This window comes from Maylandia zebra, linkage group LG11 (assembly GCF_041146795.1).
Source record: "Maylandia zebra isolate NMK-2024a linkage group LG11, Mzebra_GT3a, whole genome shotgun sequence".
NCBI lineage: Eukaryota > Metazoa > Chordata > Actinopteri > Cichliformes > Cichlidae > Maylandia > Maylandia zebra.
In genome coordinates, this window is record NC_135177.1 from 33,101,036 (window position 1) to 33,117,325 (window position 16,290).

Here is a 16,290-nt window from a genome sequence, read left to right on the forward strand (position 1 = left end):
AAAATATTTAGTCTTTACCGGGATGTAAAATTAGGTAAATACAACCACAGATAAATAACATCACATGACATATTACATTGTTTCAAAATGTATTTAACTATTAAACCAAAATACAGAAGCAGTGTCTGAATCTAAGTGCACCTAATGACTCACTTTTAGCTGCTATAACTTAAAGTACATAGCGTTGCTGCAGTTCATTGAGGATTGCAGGCATTTATTTATGTACAACGCTATTATGGTTTATCCAAATCATTTCAATCAGGTTGCAGTCTGAACTTTGATTGGGCCATTGCAACACCTTGATTCTATTCTTTTTTGTGATTTTGCTTGTGTGCTTGAGATCATTTTCCTGTTTCTGCCACACTTTAGCTGTGAGAGACAGTTTACATAGAGGTATTCATAGTAAACATAAGAGTATAAAGAGTATGCAGTTGACTCAATGACTGCAAAGTAATTGAAGTCATTGAGTTGGTGTGGGCTTCTTTTATAGCCTAAATCAGCGGTCCCCAACCTCCGGGCCTCGGACCAGTACTGGTCCGTGAGTCGTTTGGTACCGGGCCGCGAGAGTTGAGGCTCAGGTGTGAAATGTATGGTTTTCAGGGTTTTTATCGGTTTTCAGCGTTATTTTGTTATCGTTTTTATCGTTAACTCGGTTTTCCTGGGTATTTTCACGTGTTTTATGAATAAATAAAAACCGGTACTAGTTTTATTTTGTTGTATTTATCCACGACACCTTAAAGGCCGGTCCGTGAAAATATTGTCGGGCATAAACCGGTCCGTGGCGTAAAAAAGGTTGGAGACCGCTGGCCTAAATCATTACCCGTCCACCACAGTGTTTGACAGTTGGTGTGAGGTGGTTGCGCTAATATGCAGTGTTTAGTTTTCAAGGTTCAAGGTTCTTTATTTGTCACAAGCATAGTTATACAAGTATAACACACAGTGAAATGTAAAAAAAAAATGGTAAATGGCCTGTATTTATATAGCTCTTTACACTACATTCAGTCATCCACCCATTCACACACTGGTGATGACAAGCTACATTGTAGCCACAGCTGCCCTGGGGCGCACTGACAGAGGCGAGGCTGTCGGACACTGGCGCCACCGGGCCCTCTGACCACCACCAGTAGGCAACGGGTGAAGTGTCTTGTGTCGTGTCTTGCCCAAGGACACAACGACCAAGACTGTCCAAGCCGGGGCTCGAACCGGCAACCTTCCGATTACAAGGCAAACTCCCAACTCTTGAGCCACGATGTAACCTGAAATGCTCCTCGACATGTGCAAAAATGGGGGGGGGGGGGGGGGTAGAAGAAGAACATTATATAAATAGTATATACATTAGGTGAATGTGCAGTAGTAGCAGCAAGCAGGTGAATTCTGTGAATTTTCTTCACACATGGTACTCTGCATTATGGCCAAACATGTCCACATTGGTCTGATCAGTCCAAAGACATTGTTGGCAAAGTCTTGTGGTTGGTTCAGATGCAATTTTACAAATCTAAGCCAGGCTACCATGTTATTTTTAGAGAGACGAGGTTTTCTCCTGGCAACTCTTCCAAATAAGACACACACCTTTCTCGAGATAGTTGCACTATCATGAATAACATGCTATGTGAGGTCTGAGATGTGGCTCTTGGGTTTTCCGCTATTTCTCTTAGCATTGCTACTCCGACCTTGGGTTAAATTTTCCTAGGTCATCCAATCCAGCCAAAATTGGAAACAGCCTTTAATTTTTTGAATTTATGAATAATCTTTCTCATTGAAGACTGAGAAATGGTTTTATAATCCTTGCCAGATTGATGGGCAGCAACAAAATCATTGCTGAAGATCATTCACAATCATTGGCGATGTCTTTCCTTCGTGGCATGGTGTTATGATTCAGACTGCCAAAACTTATATTGTTATTATATTTCAATACTTTCAATATACTTTTACACTGCTTCTGCCTGTTGGCTCGATTTTTGGTGAATAAATAATGACATGGAGTAATATGTTGTTATCTGTGGTTGAATTTGTTAAGGCCCGTTAAGAATCTGATTATTTCTATTATGTTCTGATATCTAAAACCTTACTGCTTTCTTTTTACCATGGCTATAGATCTACAATCATCCATGGATAGCTTTCAATATGCTACCAAGCACAATGGGCTATTTTAGTGAGAACTGCAGCTAGCTAAGTAAGAGAAAAAGGAAATGGATTCAGCAGATTATCATACGGTATTATGAAGCACCCTCACAAAAGAAAAAAAATCCTGGAAATAGTGGTAAAAAGAAGACTATCATCAAAGCAGACTGGAATATACTATATTATGTTTTTCAGTTAATTTAGTTGCATTTGGAGGTTATTTTATATTAGATATTGAAGGACTAAATGTTGCTAGAGTATGTGGGGCGATCGTGGCTCAAGAGTTGGGAGTTCGCCTTGTAATCGGAAGGTTGCCGGTTCGAGCCCCGGCTTGGACAGTCTCGGTCGTTGTGTCCTTGGGCAAGACACTTCACCCGTTGCCTACTGGTGGTGGTCAGAGGGCCCGGTGGCGCCAGTGTCTGGCAGCCTCGCCTCTGTCAGTGCTCCCCAGGGCAGCTGTGGCTACAATGTAGCTTGCCATCACCAGTGTGTGAATGGGTGGATGACTGGATATGTAAAGCGCCTTGGGGTCCTTAGGGACTAGTAAAGCGCTATATAAATACAGGCCATTTTACCATTTATGTGAAAGGGTAAGTTATTTCTGGCATGTTATAATAGCATTTAACCTTTTGTATTGTCATTTTCTTGCATCCCATGTGGGATAGAATAATAGGAAATTATTATTAAAAAGGTAAATTACTTAGATTGTTACACAATTTTGTTTTATGATTTTTCCAATCTAACAGTTAAGTTCAAGTTCCAAACTTTAACTTCTAGTTAAAAAAATGTAATTACTCTGGAAACTTTAGATTGACAGCAGCAATGACTAACAACACATTAGTAGCCTTCATAGTCTACATGTTCTACTGAGGCTCCTGATCTTTTTCACAAATTGCAGACTGGTTGTTTGTATAGTATGAAAAGTGCTGCATAAATGTATGTGTGAATGGATGCAAAGTAAAGTACAGCCCATAACCACAGCCCATTCACCGAATGTAAATACCACCAAGAGGCTATTGAAAGCCTGCTGTCTGACTGTGGTCGTAATGCCTTCCTACCTTTGAATACTTTTCATCTTTCCACGACATTTTTTAAACGTATAAGAACGCGTGGAAATAGTAACACACAGTTTTACTTTTCTCTTATGAAATAACATTTTTTCTCTATGCCTAAGCACTTTGAACCTAACATTTGCCGCTCACACTCCAATGGGGGCAGCTGTGGATTTAGTATCTTGCCCAAGGATAATTTGACATGAAGAGTAGAGGATCGAACCACCTTCAAATTGGTACTCAACCAACCTCTACCTTCTTCCTAGCCGCCCATGGTGAAAACATACAAAAAAAAAACCAGAGTGTAAAAGGAACAACCCTTTCACCACAGCTGCCATTATTTGCCCGAATGTTTCTTGCTGAAATAGCTGCTGACAATATTCAAGTGCTTGACCATCACTATTTGCATAGCCAAGACGAAAATATACAGACTAACTTAATACAGATGACAAAAAACAACTTTACTGTCATTATCAGCCACACAAAAATTACATATAGAAGTTGTTCAGCGTAAGGTCAGCATGAAAGCAAAAACCAAAGTTTCATTGCTCGTGTACTAACTTTGGTATTTTATAAACAGGGTATATTTTATTGACTCTTCAAAGGTTGTGCTCACTAAGATCTTACAGATCCGAGGATGTGGTGCATGCAGTCTGGACAGTTTAGTTTAAATTGCAAATTACACCTGTGAGACTTGTAAAACGCCAAACAGGTGTCAATAAGTCTCTGTAACATGTATTGGTGTAAACCTTTGATGTCTTTACTAAGTGAATGTAAAGTAATCAACTATTCTTTTAAAGAGCTGCTTCTTTGGATCCATCCTCTCGCTTTCTGTTCCTTGACTGACATTAAGTTAAAATGTCGTCTCTGCTCCCTTCAAACTTGTGCTTTTGCGACGGCTCTGATCTCTTAGAAGGATTTGGTGACAGTGCCAATAGAGCACGCCTCTATTCATATCACATTTCAGTCACACACCACTTGTATTCTAAGATTTAATCAATTATGTACTAAATCTATTCATTAATGCTTTGTTTGCGCCAAGCTCTCAGCACTAACTGGGATCAAATATTTCAAAGGAGCCGTGAAAACAACTCACATGCCCTTAGGAACATAAATATTAATCCTTGACTTGTTTATTTCTTGTTCTAAAATATTCATAGTTGTTTTTGCCACTTGCGGAAAAAAAAGGGGAAAAAAAAGTGGAACAAACTTCCCAGTGCAGCAAAAAAAGAAAAAACAGTCATCTGCGGACCGGGTGCTCTCCAAACATCTTGCTCACTTCATTTCCAATTTCGTTTGATGAACATCTGTCAGTGAGTCGCTTCTTACTCTGTTGCCGACAACTCATCCTAAACAGGCCAGTTTCCTTATAACTTGAGCTGCTGTCCTGTTGATTGGGCTTGTTTCTTACTTAATTTGATGCAGACCCATATGGAAAAGATATATATAAATCTTATAAAGTTTCTATCTGTCTTGTGTGAAACTTGTATGAAAAGCATACAAGAGTGAAAAAAGATATAAGATCCCTTGAAAAATTATATAAATGAAACTTGTATGTTTTGGATACTTACTAAAACAATATATGAGAGTAACGAGGAAGTGGCCACTTTCATGAGTAAATCATATAAGTCTTATATGATTCACTATGTGAAGTAGGCCACATCTTATGCAAGTCTTTAATAAGTTTTTTCTATTTCTTTTCCATATGGGGAAGGTCGTACAGGGATCGACTAATTTTATTTTTTGAGACCACATCTATCCCTCAGATATTTTTCTTTTATTAAAAAAAGGCTGCTTTAATCATTTTGACCCACATCAATTTCGTTTTTTGGTCATTTGACATTCAAGTAACAAGTGTGTACAGGTGTTGAATTACAGTATGCAGACTTTCTGGCTGTCTGCATCTTGTCTGTTGGAGTCCATTGCTGAAAGTATATGTATTAAACCTACATGCTTAAGAATGAGCACTTTTCAGATGTCATCTACTTATTTAAATAGAATCTGATTGTGTCCTCATTCTGTCTGAATGACTGAGATGAAGAAATAATGACTTCTTTTCGCAACTTTGAAATCTCCACAAAAATGCTTGGGCATGCACACAACAAACGGCAACGACTCAAAGGATCCAGCTGCTGAGAAAATGGGTCACTGGCTGCATTAGGGGGCTTTTTAAAAACACAAGAAGTTCCATCTGAGACAGGAAATCGAGCCATCACCCTCTGTGCGCCACATTCACTGTTTAAATTCCTCATTGTTTTCCTCCCAAGCAAGATGAGCCGGCACACCAAGCATGTTTGGCAGAAAAACAGAACTAAGATTTTTCACAGTGTCGCTCCAGTAGCACTTCAAAGACTGCAGAGGTGTTTTAATCTGTGAAGACACAGGAGTTAAAAGAAAAAAAGACAGCACAACTGAGCTCATACATTTCCTGATTTATACCAAAAGTCTGAGTTGCTGGAGGTGAAGTGTGGTGGCAACGTCTAAATGAGAGGTTTCTAAATGAAGCAGAGCTGTAATTAGCACTAATAGCTCGTCAGCTGCTTTGCCTCAAGGGGAGACACATCGAGAACGAGTACCAGAAAGCAGTCGGCTTTAGTTAGAGCAAATTTCTAATGATTCGGAAGGGACCCAAAGAGGACGGGTTATTCATTACGTCTAAATACTGTTTAGATGATCAAAAGATGTTTGTGAGCGATTGATCAGAAGTTGTTTTGGCTGTCTTAACACATGACACACACCGTGCCATACCATTCCTTTTTTACTCTTAATGTGAAACTGATTATGCAGTGTGTATGCTAATGAGAAGCTAACGACAGTTAAGGGCGAAGGGTTCAAAGCTTCATGTGTGGTATCACACATGTTGATGCAAAGTCTTACGCCAATAGGCAACTTAGCACATTGACATTAAAATAGAATTGAGAGCTTGCTGAAAACTTCAGTGCCATTGTAATGAGGCATCAGCAAGCTGTACACCGCATGACTTGGATGAAGAAGTAGAATAGTGAAAGGTTAAGTGGATTCATTAAGTCAATGAATCTACAGGCAGTTTTCAACAATGCTGATATCTGGTATTTTTTATTAAGAAAAACATTTTAACACATTATATTCTGACTAATATATGTAACTGCAGAGCTCCTTCAGTGACAGACTGCTGCATCCTCGATGCATGAAGGAGCGTTTCCGCAGGTCCTCCTCCCTGCAGCTGTCAGACTGTACAATCAAAACTGCTCCCAACAAACATAGATGTTTACATCAGCGCTGTAATTTGCACTATTTTATCAACCGATTCACACTATAACCAGGGTTTGCCTCTTAACTTCATTTAATTGTATTTAATCTAGTAACGGTACAGTAGTCTGTTTTTGGTAACCATTGTCCTTGATGTAAATATGTAAAAATTGTGTATGTTTCTGTTCTGTCTCTTGTGTACTGTTTGTTTGTATATGTGTCTTTCTTGCTGGTGTTACACCCAGATTTCCCCTTGTGGGTTAAGGGATTATTTTATTCTATTCTAGCGGCTTTCTTACCACGAATGCTGTATCTGTATGCTAAATGTCGGCCTATATCCAAAAACTGATTACCCTGCTCTTGACTTATAATATCCATTCATAATTCTTATAATTTTCCTTTTTTCTTTCTTTTTCTGAAAAAAAAAACAACTTAAGTTGGATCTTCCATACTCATTTTCAGTTCCATCTATTTTCCTTTGACTCTTCTAGCGTAGCTTTGCACAATTCAAAGTAATCATTCTCGATCTTATACTTCCTACATCCTCTCAGTTCAACCTCTCTCTGAAACAAGCTGTTGCCCCTTGCAAAAAAAAGGCTTGAATAGCAGGTGGGTGGGCTTCTTCACGCACAGTCAGAGATTAAGGTTATCGTCTCTCATTAGCATCACACAGAGCCAAAAGTAGGGGAAAAAAACTGTCTCAAACTGAGCATTTAGAGCAGTCAGTGGCCTGAGCATTTGGTTGCATGTGCTCACGTGTTCATGGCCATTTGACCAGCAACCACATTTATATGCAGAGGTTCCAAATGTTTTCAGATTTAAACATTTGGATCACATGCTATTTTACTTAAAGTATTACATGAATTTAACTATTTTTTCTTTTAAGTGATAAAAAGAAAAATATCTGGAAGTCTTTGTTCTGAAAATTCAGTTATTATTTAATTTAACGTCATTTTTTTGTAATGCTATCACTTTAGACAGTTACAATTTTATAACCTCTGTCTGTGGTAATCACTGACAGTTATGGACACAGTAACCCTCTGCACTCATGGTGTCACAGCATCAGCAAACTAACAAAAAGATAAACAAAACACAACCTGAGCAACTGATCTAAACTGAACAACCCTGTAGGCCAGAACACATTTGAGATGAGTTTATTTGCTATTTCAGTTCCATGATTTTCATGTCGTGAAAGAAATAATGGGAATAATAGTGTAAACTATAGATAGACATTGTATACTTTTGGACCTTTGACTAGTTCAGGTTATTAAAACTATTGAGTTACAATTCTGAAATAAAAACATGAATTTATGTTACTTAGATTACTAATTTTTGTAGTTATTTTGAACATTTGGATTAAGAGTCTGGGTGATAGCTTACCCTGTCATTCATCCTATGAAAGCATAATTGGATCAGGGGTCGGTTGGTTGGCTGGTTGACTGGGGCTCAAGGGCTCAATTACAAGTGTAGCATATTCTCTATTTTATTTGTAGTTTTGTTAGAGCTATAAATATTTTCTTTTCTTTTCAACCAACAGTCCAAATTTATATTGCATTAATGTTCTTATGATATCACTAAGATTTCATGTCATTCCTTTTTATCTTTTCCCAGCATGTGCTTAACAAGGGACCTTCCACTGACCATCCAGTCATGCGTTCTCCCCACGGACTGCAAGCTTACCGACTGGACCATTTGGAGCCCCTGCACCAAAACCTGCATGAACCCTGAATCTCCCAGAGGCAATCGGACTCGGACCAGACAGGTGCTCCAGTTCCCCGTGGGCGAGGGGGCGGAGTGCCCACTCCTGGAGGAGTTTGAATCTTGTGAACCTCAGGGTGAATCCATACCACCCTGTGCCACGTGAGTCACTCCTGATGATAGGGAAGAGATGCAGGGAGCACAGGTGGGAGTGAGCAGGGACTTAAAAAAACATTGAGTAAAGTGTAGATGTGGAATTCATAGCATGGTACACAACAGGAGCTCATGTTTCACAGGGATAGAACTGCATGTGATGTTGTGATGATACCCACCTCTTATTTATAGCATGGTTAAGAAAGATTGCAGGGATTCATATAAGGCTCAGGCACAAATACAGCGAACCCAAAGTGTTTGGTATTCAACCTGACTGAGACAACACACGCTTCCTGCTGAGTTCCCTTTACACACACCACCCAGCTAATTTGCTCTTCTGGGTGGCCTGTGTGTTTATTTGCGTATATGTGTGTAAGTGAGACAGCATATTGAGATAGATTAGTTTAAGTGCTTGGGCTGGTGCCAGACACAAAGTAAAGACAAATGGATGGAGACTGTAAGGATATTATAATTCCAGAAAATTACACACACCCATACATTAAAACATTAAAAGCATTCTCACAGATGGTTCAGCATATATCAACTTATAATTGTGTGTGATCCTAATCCCATCCCGAATGTTTCTGTTGGGGATATGTACAACTAGCGGACTAGACAATTAAATGGTGGCTTCATCTGCGAGTTGACCCCAGATACAGTGGTCAGCTAGACAAACTTTTTATTCCTTATTAATTTACAAATATACATGCCTGTTAACTCTTGTTTTAAAGAGGACTGCAGAGGACAACACTCTTTTCTTTCTCTGACAAGTTGTAAACAAGCAGGCTTTATCAAACAGGCTGTATCAAAGTTTAATCTCTTGACTTGATCAATACAGGACCACAAGAAAGAAAGCTGCTAGTGCAAGCAATGTTTGTGTTAGCCACATTCAAAAAATGTATTTACATTATTTCAACAGTTTATTAAGCAACTTATCGTTGTCCAACACTGATGTGTCTGAAAATCTAGTAGGTTTTCAGAGACACAGCTATAAAATGATGCTTCACATCCTTGTAAAGGCTGCATAGTAAACTGAGGAGTGTAGACAACATTGGTTATAAACATCAAGTGCATATTTATGTTGTAAAGTGATGTCTGCAAGATTGTAAATATGCTTATCTTGCATTACATTACATGCATTACTCGCATGGTTGGTTCTCTCACTGTTGCCCATCGTTCCATGTTCTATGTTCACGTTGTAGTTACACCTGGAGAACCACAGAGTGGAGCGACTGTCGGGTTGACACATTGCTGAGCCAACAAGACCGTCGACGTAGCAACCTGACAGGGCTTTGTGGAGGAGGCTTACAGACGAGAGAAGTGTACTGTGTTCAAGCCAATGCTGAGCTTCTAAAATACCTCAACGACCTTCGAGAAAAGGACAAAGGTAAAGTTAAGAGTGTTCCTAAAGACCCTGTTGTGTATGTATATTAACTTTTGAGTTAGTACCTGATATCAAGATGTCATATACTGTATGATTTAGAAATTTTAAAATGTGTAATCTAATTTGATGGCTGATGGTTGCATCCTTCAGTACCTGATTCCGGGCCCGATTTGTATCATTGCTAGCCTAGAGTTAATTGTAATTGATCAGGTACTGGCCATTTAGAAAATGATTGCTGGAAGTGAAATTAGTCATAATTTCACCCAGTTACTTGCCATAGTTGCTAGCAGATTACTGTGCTTGCCCATAGTTTGCGTGAAAGATCCCAATTTTCAGTAAAATTATGAAGAATTTCTGTTCTTTGTTATGTTCATTCAGTCACAGTGGGCTACTGACAGTTTTTTGAGATGTTAATGTTCCCTTACCTCAGTGGCTCTCGAAATGTGGGGTATAAGAGATGGGCTTGGTCACTGTGACCTCACACACTGATTACTGAAGTCCCAGCGTGAAGCCTTGAGCTGAGCCTTACCGTCCTTTGGGACCACGTCTTACGAAATTGTCCTCATAGTGCATTCAAAAAGACTCATCCTAGTGACGGAGACCATGATTGTTGCCATTAAAAGTTACAGTTACAGTTAAAGTTAAAGTGTTACCACTTGTGCTTGTTGGTTATATTTTATAGAGTTTGTGTAGTCTGCTTCATCCACTTCAGAATGTAACAGGGAAAGGGGGGCACAAAGAAATACTTTCTTATTTTCATTTAAAATGTCTGGCTGTTATTAAATAATTATCTGAATCTTACAACCAAAGCTGTCATCTAAACGTATAGAAATCATACATTTACCAACAAGACTGTACATCACTGTCACAACAGCGTTTGTTTTCATTCAAAGGCTTTATGGCTTTAATACCTGGGGGGCCGGTCTTTAGTCAAAATGCCCGGGCTGTTTTCTTTTGTCCCAGTCCATTCCTGGGCACGACACGCGGTGAATTAATTTGAGAAGGTGCATCAAAAAATAAATGGCCGCGCCAGCGGTGCACATCGCAAATCAGCTCACATAGACACATTAGTTGTGCCTCTTCTTAATGACGGTATCTTAGCTAACAACCCCAACTACCAGATTCAACTTGTAATTGGCTAAAAATAACTTAGCCTACTGGTGAGAGGGACGTTGTTAGCTTTCCACATTCCGACACTTCAAAAGCTTCAGGAGCTGTCCGCTCAGCACAGCATCAGCACCACGGAAATACACGGATACATCCGTAGACTTGAGACACAATGCGTTTTCGGGACTTTCAGGTGTGTGGAACAATGTTTTATTTTCTGATCAAACCAGAAATCTTTAATGAGCAGCTAGATTTGTCTTAATGCCAGTTAATGCGACATCGAAGCAGCTGGAATCCACAGCTGTGCGTGTTCACGGAGCTGCATGTTCACCTGCTGGACATCACTACCTGACAAGTTTAACTGTCTTCAGAACATTGCAGAGGCCTTATTGACAGTATTTGGCTCTACATGTCTGCGTGAGCAGATTTTCTCTCACATGAGTGTCCTCGGGTAGCCGTCTGAATGTTGGACGCTCGGAGACCTGTGTCTCTGAGTGGGAGACTAGAGATCACATTAACATGTGTGTCTCTGTATTAACAAACATGCCATATTGGCTTAGTTTATTTTTCTTATCATTATTGTGAGGAGACCATAAATAGCATTTGTATTTTCTGTTGTACGGCTCATTTGCTGTTATGGATAAAAAGTGTCTTTTTTTGTTTCAAAATAGCTGATAACTATTCGCTGATAGCTGCCAACATCTGCAAACAAATATAATTCTATAAAGTGGTTCTATATAGTGTGTAACTGTTCATATAGAGTGTTATTAAATTTATTGCTAATACAATCATATGGCACACTGGCTTTGAGGAAATTTTAAATGGCACTCGCCATCAGAAAGGTTGCCTACCCCTGATGTAGTGACTTTACCTCATTTCACAGCTTGTTAATACTGGTAACCTTTTCTTCACATACAACCAGCAACAAGCATTTTAGCATGTCTCTCAGCACAGCTTTTTTTTAAGCTGAAATAAAAGTTGGAGCTGTAGCACTTCTATGATTCTCCACCTTAATGGGCCACCAGTGTTGCAGACCTTCTCACCTAACAAGTGCTTCTTAAAATATGAAGTAGATCTCTTTACAAGTGTCAGATACTTACTATCATCCAGCTACATGATTTGACTGTGATGTTGTTCATGTCCTCTTCACCCACAAATTCAAAATTGTGCACACCTCCACAGACTAAAAGCTTTCTTCTCTGCAATCCTGCCAGCTGAGCTGCACTTGATGCTAGTATGTAGCGACTCATAAACGACAGAATGCAAAACAAATATGGAGGAGATTTTTTTCACAACAAATACAGTAAAATGTAACAGTAACTGAAAAGGGGTAAATAACGCAAATCTAAGTATACGAACCTGAATGCACTAAGGAGTTACTCTGGAATGTGTTAACCTCAAGACTCTTACTGATTTACTGAATAATGTGGGATGTGATGGATTGACTGTTTTGGGCTCTGAAGGGGGACGTGCCCCTATATTACTTAAAGACGGTCCCAGTGACTTTCAAAGAGTGAGCTTTTGGATTTAGAAAAAGAAGACATCACTAACATTGGATTAGGACTCTTGGAACTGCAGAGAAAAAGTCAAATTGTTAATAAAATATGCTCTTTATCATATTTTATGTTCTTGTCAAAGTCCAGTTTTTGTATTAATGTGTAAGGTTTCCTCTTTGAGGCCAGTGAGTCATTCAGTTTTCAACCTTTTTTTTGTCTGTTGTCTGAATCAACCGAACGGACATATACTGGAATCAGCAACCCATGACGGTGCACAGAGTTTGTCTGTGTCACGGCTCAGCCTCTGACTTATCTGACAGAGCAGCAACTCAATTTTTCTCCATTTTTCTCTGTCACTTTCACACAGAATGGGAGGTAAAAAATATATATCTTTCTTGCTGCATCTCTGTATGTTTATTAATAGAATCAGGTCCTCTTTTCTTCAAGATTCTGTAGGTTTTATCTTGTGAATTTGGACCTTCACTTCATTTTCATGCTCTTAAAAGCATTTTTTAAAAATCTACATTGACGTGATGTGTAGTCATAGCAAGTAACATAGCTTTTCTCTGCATACTGTTAAAATGTTGCAAACATGACTTCAGAACTTGTTATTCTACATTAATTATGGGAATACAAAATATACAACATCTTAAACAGTACTGTAATTTATTGTTATTTGTGAATACAGCAGAATGCTAAAAATGCTGTATTTTTGTGTAGTGTTACGAGCTTATGCAAAGGTGTGATGTCCATCATCCTTCATTCCCTCAAAAAATCCAAAGAATTGCGATTACTCAAACACAGCACTCTAGCACTGGTCAAATGTTAGTGAAATATGCATACAACATTAACCTCATGGGTCTTCACCAAACTGTCCTCAGGGTCAAGGTCATATTTGTCATTTTAATAGGGACTTTTCCTTCTAGAAGACCGGCCAGATTTGAATGAAACAGCATTAACTCCCCTGGATAAAACGGAGCCTTCTCAGTGGATTTTAATTCTCATTAGTTTAACAAATGACAGCAAAGCATAACTTACTTTCTGTGCTTCAAACATTACAAGAATCTGTGAATTGTGATGGACCATGAGGTGGGTGAGTTATTACATCACTGATGTTCTAATTTTCTTTTTCATTTCAGTTAAAGCTCCGTTTCATTTTGTAGCTTGAGTCCTTCCATAACTCATCTCAGCAAAATCATGTTGCTTGAAGTCCTAACATTTCATTGAAGCTTGAAGAGGTTGTTTTTATAGATAAAGTCTACAGTACTTTAGTGTAATATGAGTATAGTTCATAGTACAATTTAAGTCTAAGGATACTACAAGAGGAATACTGAAACAGCAGCGTAATGCCTTGCACCACCACACAGTGGTTGGCACTGTAAGCAAGAAGGTTCAGGCTGGAATTTACATGTTTTCGGTGTGCCTGGTGAGATTTCATCCCACAGTTCAAGAACATCCTTTTTAATTAATGGCTGTTTTCAAATTGGCTGTAGTTGTGGGTGTTGGATCAATAAAGTGCTTAGAGTGTATAGCATAAAGCACTATGTGAAGGTAAATGTGTCCTGTTGTGTAAAGCACTTTGAGTGATAAGTGGGATGAGAGAAGTGCTACTGTATGTAAATTACTCTCAATTTCCATGAAAAGTATGATGTTGTAAAGCTTGTACTCTATGCCACATGACAGTTCTGTTGTGGTATCTGATCACTGGATGAGAACATAAGTACACTCTGCATATACTGTGGCTGTCATGCAGAAACTTCCAACTTGTTGCTCAGTTTCAAAATCCAGATTTTCTGCAGGTTTTTGAATGATTTGTAAAGGCTGCCAGGCTTTTAAGTTTATCTACTTGAAACCAGTTAGAAAAATTGATCATTAGAAACATGCTCACTCTTTTATGCACCAAGCTGAGGTGTAGACTTGGTGTACATTTGCAAGTTTTATTACACTGCATGTTTAATCTGTGTGCATTAAAGTTAAATTAACTCTTTAGCAATAACCCACTACTCTGTCTCTCGCTACCTTTTTCAAGTGTTTTTATTTTGTTGTGTTGTTTTTGTGGCCTGCTCTTCAATTATACAAACCTTATATAGTTAATTTGTCAAAGAAATCTAATTTTGTCAAGAGCGCATATTGATCTCGGGAGGCTGTCGACCACCTTTCCTCTATAGCGTAGCCACAGCTGCATACATCAGATACTACACCATCACACAGCCTGAAACAAATCAGTCTCAAGGGTAACTCAAATAGATTTGATCAAGCACTGTTACGTGACACTCTTGCATCCTCCAATCCCCACACACAGTGTATAAGAGCTGCAGGCCCTTGGTGGGTTGGTAGCAGATAATTGCATATCATGTGCTTGCAGCAGCCAACATGTTGACTCGGTTCACGTCCAATATTATGCCACAATGTTTTATTTTTATTAATACCTGTTGTAGTATTTTCTTTTCATCAGCTCGTCACGTAAACATTTTATACAGCCTTTTACTGGCTGCCTCTCCCTTTATATCAGGGATTTGTCTGGTCCTGTGACCTGCTTTGACTTGTCAGTGGACACAAGTGTAAAGGCCTCGATTTCTGACACTCGTCAAGCCAGCTTAGAGTCAAAGCTGCCCTCTTAAGGAAGGTGTTAAAGACATTAGTTGAAACTAAGCTTATGGAGCTCAACCATACTGATCACATGAGAGCAAGTGACAAAGTTTAGGAGGAAGTGAGGTGCTCAATTGCAACTGGTGTCAAAAAGGGAGAGATGATCTTCTCTTGCAACCAGCTGGAGGAAGTTAAGAGGAAATAATATGAGCATTACTCGTATCTCTCAAACTACTGGCTCACATGGAAGAGAAGCAGTGATGAAAAGAAAAATGGAAAGATTATGATTTAAAAAATGGGATGAAACAACCAAGTCTAGGCACTGTTTTTCAGGTGCTAGTACTGACCGCTTTTAATTGTGGTAGTATCACAGGACTGCATAGCCCTGTGAAACAGCTGAGTATACCCCAGATGCTAGCCTAAAACACTTGATTCACTAAGTTCCTGAGGAAGTGAGTAGGAGTGATTTATACATTTTTTATTAGATTTATACCCCAATAAACTAAAAGAGGTCGTACCACAAATACTATTTTTAAATAGACCTAGTTTGTTATTGGAGAACTGTATCATTAGCATGTTGTTACTAGCCCAATAGCAAGCCAACTAAAGTTAGATATATATAGTCAGTCCATTTTTATCAATTTGATTGGAATATATAATAATAAATGAAATAAGCTGTATTAAAAACTCAAAGAAAAACTGTTATGTTGAAATTTCAGAATAATTTATGAGCCCATTCCTGTTTTCAGACCTGCAGCTGGAAAGCTTTAAAAAACTATTCTGAACCAAATCATTGTTCTGTTTCATTTGTCAGTGATAGATTGTGCTAACACTGATGTATGCTTTGCAATATTTCATTATGGTTCCAATATTAGTCAAATTTATTTTAGGTAATGCTAAATTAAGTAAAGGGAAATTACTTGTAAAGGAAGCGATAGCAGCACAGATGCTTTAGCACTTTTTATTTTTCAGTGGTCGAATTGATCGGTGGTCCTTTGGCTCTCTGTGTGTCAGCTGTAATTAAAGAATAATGAGTCAGGTAGCCAAGATTAAATCCATCGACAGAAACTGTTCAAAATATAACCTGTGATGACAGAAATAATGTATAACCTTCCAGATGAAGTTCTGTTAGGTCTATTGAGAGGCTGTGAGGTACACGATGATACATCTGAGGTGTTCATAAACTCTGTTAAAGATTACGCTGCACAAGCATGTTGAGAGTGCTGCGAGAGAGACGTGCGTGACTTGTATGTGAGAAAGTGTGAACACAGACAAACATGTACAAAGTTCTTATCTTCTTGGTGCAGGATTTCTTCTCCCTCTTTTGGGGGGTAACCTCACAGCACACCACTGAGACAGAGAGGCAGACAGCAGCTCAGCGATGTTTGCTACAACCAGAGCTTGTCACGGGGCCGAGTGGCCTGTACTGAACAGGACTCAGGTGCAGAAACCCATAGCAGAG

The 16,290-nt window shown here is 38.9% G+C and overlaps 1 protein-coding gene across 1 annotated transcript in view; it reads left to right on the forward strand.

The window, feature by feature from the left end:
* The window catches only part of thsd7ab (thrombospondin, type I, domain containing 7Ab), a 211,406-nt gene that overhangs the window by 83,651 nt on the left and 111,465 nt on the right, over nt 1-16,290 (forward strand). Inside the window, exons 3-4 of the mRNA XM_076890219.1 lie at nt 8,013-8,261; nt 9,455-9,639. Of these exons, the coding sequence (XP_076746334.1) occupies nt 8,013-8,261; nt 9,455-9,639 (434 nt within the window). The remainder of the gene's footprint in view (nt 1-8,012; nt 8,262-9,454; nt 9,640-16,290) is intronic.